At 32.6% G+C, this 4,720-nt stretch overlaps 1 protein-coding gene across 2 annotated transcripts; it reads left to right on the top strand.

Annotated features, from left to right (window-relative positions):
• Positions 1 to 206: 206 nt before the first annotated feature.
• On the top strand, positions 207 to 2,653 carry LOC108464558 (uncharacterized). Of its 2 annotated transcripts, XR_001868325.2 has the most exons (4): positions 207 to 521; positions 1,358 to 1,689; positions 2,068 to 2,318; positions 2,392 to 2,653. XR_001868325.2 is itself a non-coding variant. In XM_017764918.2 (3 exons), the coding sequence occupies exons 1-3, from the start codon at positions 408 to 410 to the stop codon at positions 2,255 to 2,257; spliced, it is 636 nt and encodes a 211-aa protein (XP_017620407.1). In that variant the 5' UTR covers positions 207 to 407; the 3' UTR covers positions 2,258 to 2,653. The 2 variants fall into 2 exon arrangements, 1 of the variants encoding a protein (XP_017620407.1); XM_017764918.2 differs by having other exon boundaries at positions 2,068 to 2,653.
• The last annotated feature ends 2,067 nt before the right edge of the window (positions 2,654 to 4,720 follow it).

Genomic DNA, 4,720 nt, shown 5'->3' with positions numbered 1-4,720 from the left:
AATACTTTTGAGTATATTAATGATTTGAATTTATTATATTAAATAAGGAGAAAATAATAAAAAATATTATTAAAATAAATAAATTTTTTATCATTTAATAAATTTAGGCGAGTCAGATCAGGCTCAAATAAAAATATCTTATCTAAAGTTTGACCCGTTTTAAAAATAGATTTTATTTTTTTTCCAAACTTATTTAATGTACCTATATCAAATTTTTTACCTTTCGGACAGATATTCAGGCTGGATCGAGTGCCCTCGCCATTAGCTGGTCTAGCTTTACCACTATCAGTTCATGTACAAAAGCGGTGGACCACTACTTTCGGACTGGAATTTAATAATCTTCGGCCATCAGCCGAATACAAATTGACTACGGAAAAGTAAAAGACCCGAGAACAAGAGTTAGAGAAATGCCGAGGGCAACTCAAATCTTACGCAAAAGCCGAAAGGTTGTGGAGGACCTCAACTTGCTTAAAGTCTTGCAATCTGAAATATCCCACGAGCTCTCTTCCAACTCTTTTCAGGTTCTTTTGTCCTTTTCCCTCTCGATTGGGATTTGTTTGTTTGACTAAGTCAGTGAGAATGCAATCCCTAATCATTAATTTCATTATTCTGAGGTGTTTACTAGAGACCGAAGAAAAGTTTTGTGCATTGATTTTTTATGGTTATTTTGCTCTTGTTTTTCTTTTCTCATCTATTAATCGATTTTGGGACTTGTTTGTTTGACGAAATCATTGAGAATTTGATTATTATGAGGTAGTTACTAGAGACTCAAGAAAAGCTCTGGTTCTTTGTTCATCGAGTTTTAGATCATAGAACTTATGATCGAAATGGGTTTCTATAAAGGAAACAGGTGCTAGTGTTTTTGATGAATTGAGTGACAATAATATTTTGAAACACAGAATTTTATGCTATTTTTACGTAGCAATAATTGTTATTTTGATCTGCTTTCTTCCAATTCATTTGCTTCCTTAGCAATTTTTAAACCGTAAAACTGAAATGCTGCCTTATTTATGTTATGGGGCATTCAGTTTCAGCTATATAGTGCTTGGAGAAACAATGTCCATTTTACTTCTAATACCACTTATGGAACGGACCCCCAATGGATTTTCCACAATCTACTCGTTCAAGACGTTTGGATGTGAAAAAAGAAAATAAATGCACTTATATTGTAAAATTTCTCCACATGGTGGTGGGAACAAGTTATTGTTGATAGTTTGTATAGTTCTTTTTGAAGTGTAAGCAACTTAGAAACTTTTGTATAGTTCTTTTTGAAGTGTAAGCATCTTAGAAACTTATGTCCAGCTGTGTAACATTACTAATTTTGGGGGAAATGGTTATATATTCTGTACTGTTTCAGGATGACAATAACGGTTCTCTAGGAGATTTTGTGTTGGACTGGAATTCATCACAGTCACAGGATGTTGTTTTGCGGCGAAAAAGTGAGTCTGGTGAAGAGGTTGCTGTTTCAGCTTTGTTAAGTCCGAAGACATATGATACTGAGGGTATATTTCCTAGGAAACTTTTAATGAAGGTTTGTGTAAAAAGGCCCGGGTTGAGTTCTATATTGCAGTTTGATTGTGGAGTATCCGAGAAAGGAGTTCGTAGGTCTGACTTCAAAATCCGTAGTGCTTATTTTCTTCAATCAACAACTGTTCCTGGTTCTTCCATTTACAGAGGTCCCTTATTCAGGTGAAATTTTGCTCTGAGATTTCCACTTTTCAAATAATATATGCAGTAAAGAATTCTACTTAGGGTTCTATAATGATTGTTCTGCTATATTCCTTCATTTCATGGATGTTAGTTTGAATTTCAATGCATATGATTTCATGAGTTAATCGCTATAAATGAGAGTGGATAAGTGAATGTGGTGTTTAGCTCATTCCGCTATTTAGAGTCAAACTAAACTGAATTAATGTTCTGATTAAGTTCATAGAATTATTAGGTTAAATTAAGCATAAAGGACAAAATCTTAGCATTCCGTAAATTTCTACAGGCGCGATATGGTATTTATGAACATTATGAAACATGATTATCCATCTTAGTTTCACTTACAACTTTTGTGTGCAGCTCTTTGGAACCTCAATTACAAGATGCACTTAAGGAATATCTTGTAGCCAGGGGGATTAGAGAAGACCTGACCAACTTCCTCCTCCTCACCCTACATAAGAAAGAACAAGGTCAATATTTGGATTGGTTACAGAAACTTGAATCATTTGTCGCGAAAGATGAAAGATTATTTTCGGCAGCGGCAGGTTGAAGTTATACATGCTTCAACATTTTTTGCATAACTGGTGTGGTCTTATGCTGTAGTGGAAAAGGTATTGTGTTGATCAAGTAACTCATTCTCAAATAATTTTCCATTGACATGTTATTTCATTACTTTTTCAACAGCTTTTGCACAATTTACCACCCTAAAGTTAGGCGATGGAATTTGATTACTCTTCATCATTTGCGTCGGCCATTTTTTGCAAAATGCCTACGGTGTTTATATAGTCAACCATTCATGTTTATGGAAAAACAATTTGATACAGCAATGATGGACGTAAGTTTTATCGAAAGAAATAGACACAAATGTAATGGAAAGAATCTAGAGTCTTTCCCCATTTTGTAGGATATTGGTTTTCAGCATTAATCCAAGTGGTAACTTTGGATATAGTACGATTATGACATGAATGTTCTACGAGAAAAATAACGAAATCATGAGATCAAACACATAAGATTAAACGAAAAATAACATAAAGAACTTGTGAAATATTAAAATTTTATATAAGATTCAGACATGTCTATAAAATTAAAAGTTTAAAATTTAATGTATTTTGGTTCATCTAAAATAAGTGCCCTTAAATTTTAACACTTTATTACATTTTAGTTGGTTATGTGATAATGTAAAATTTACATATTTATTATGCTTAATTTTGATTGATTCTTAATGAAGATATCACTAATTTTAAGTTTATTATTAAGTTTTTTTATTAGATGCACAAGTAAGGTCGGAAAGTAAAAAAAATTTAAAAATCGGGCTAACAAAAAAGTTTTGGGCCGAAGAACTAGTTGGAAGACCACAATAGAATTTTGAGAACTTTATTTTTGAGATTTATTTATAAAACTATACTTTTAAATTTCTTGATAGGATAATATTTTAATTTACTAGTTTTTCTCTTTTAGTATTTTTGAATAACTCTTTAATATTAAATTAAAAAATTCAAGTAGGATTAGAATCAAAATTTTTATATCTTTTATTTTCTATTTATTGCGCAGCATATGCGCACATCAGGCACCTTTATCTTTTTTTTATTTTTTTTATTTTTAGAACTCAATTAAATTTGTATTACTTTTTTCGGTTTCAATTTTCTTTATTGCTCCATTTGCACAATATTGCAGCTTCACCTGACCTTTCTTTTATTATATTTTTTATTTTAATTGAACTTTGTGAATTAATCTCCATTAATTATGCCAAATTTCATGAGTAACTAAATTTTCATCTAGCTTTAGGTCGATAAACAAATCGGTAGAGCCGTGAGATTCTAACCCGCACTTCAAAATCTTTGTTCTGGTATTTGTTGCTTCTCCAGTTTATGATATAAACGTTACTATCTCACAGAGTTATATTGGCATCAAGTTGAAAAGAGCTCGTTGATTTCGTGTTGATAGGTGTATAGTTGGAAGTATCAAGTCGATTATTTATAGTATTTAGTCTACCAAAGAACATATTAGTGTGTCCTGTTAAGTAGTTGGTTGGATTCTGTCAAGGGAAATAGTGATTGGATTTAAGTGACTCAGACGGTTGAGGTTATTGGTTCGAGTTGGATCCTTCTAAATCGGAGAGCTAAATTATGGACACGTGTTTCATGGTTGTTCATTCAGTAAGGATTAGTTGTTAAGTATTCCTACAATTAATTGACACACGGAAGGGTTGATGGTCTGAGGCTTCCTTAGTCACTATAACTAACTTACCAGTTGAAGGAGAAGATTTGTTATCAAGGGTTGGTTTGAAATCGAAGGAATATCGAGCCTGAAGTTGAAATTTCATCATACTAGTTTATTTAATTAAATTTCATTTAAGCTTTTTATACTATTTGTAATACCCTAAACCCAATCTGATTCACCAGATCCAGATCTTGGGTGTTACCACTCTAACACAAACTTATACTTAACCAAAACATGCATACTTTCATTAATACATCTTATTTAGTAACACTACGCAGCTAAATTACATCTAGGCGTACAAATTGTACTTACAACCATTGAACAAAACTTTTCACTCAATGAGGACTTACAAGTACATATTTCCCGTTTATTTACATTATGTACAGGCCTCAAGGCTTATAAACAATTTTTTGCAACTTATTCACGATATTTCTATCGGACTTGAATACGCCGCTCCTTTTGTTCTGTATGCATAATAGCCCATTCTCGCCACTCCCTTGGCATAGCCTTGGCATCGTCCCTCTTGGCGTAGCCGTTAATCCACTTACCTGTGATAAGAGGACACAGTGCTGAGTTCGATAGAACTTAGTGAGTAAACCCTAATTAACCTGAATCTTGTTTGAGAAATTATATCTTCTTGCTCTTATTTTTTAGCTTAACTCTGGTGAATATATCCCTTGGGTTCTATTCATTTTACTGTTTGTGTCACTAGGGGTGAGCAAAACTCGATTTGACTCGAAAAAATAAAAAAAAAAATCAAACTTTGAGTTAATCAAGTTATTCGAGTCAAGTC

The sequence above is a fragment of the Gossypium arboreum genome, chromosome 2 (genome assembly GCF_025698485.1).
Source record: "Gossypium arboreum isolate Shixiya-1 chromosome 2, ASM2569848v2, whole genome shotgun sequence".
Lineage (NCBI taxonomy): Eukaryota > Viridiplantae > Streptophyta > Magnoliopsida > Malvales > Malvaceae > Gossypium > Gossypium arboreum.
Note: the sequence above shows the minus strand (reverse complement) of the source record. Positions and strands in the feature narration are given on the sequence as shown.

Bases quoted from the DNA above. Each gene is read 5' to 3' on its own strand.
- LOC108464558 (XM_017764918.2), top strand. From the start codon at position 408: ATGCCGAGGGCAACTCAAATCTTACGCAAAAGCCGAAAGGTTGTGGAG. The intron at 522-1,357 runs GTTCTTTTGTCC...GTACTGTTTCAG, and splicing joins TCTCTTCCAACTCTTTTCAG to GATGACAATAACGGTTCTCT. The intron at 1,690-2,067 runs GTGAAATTTTGC...TTTTGTGTGCAG, and splicing joins TACAGAGGTCCCTTATTCAG to CTCTTTGGAACCTCAATTAC.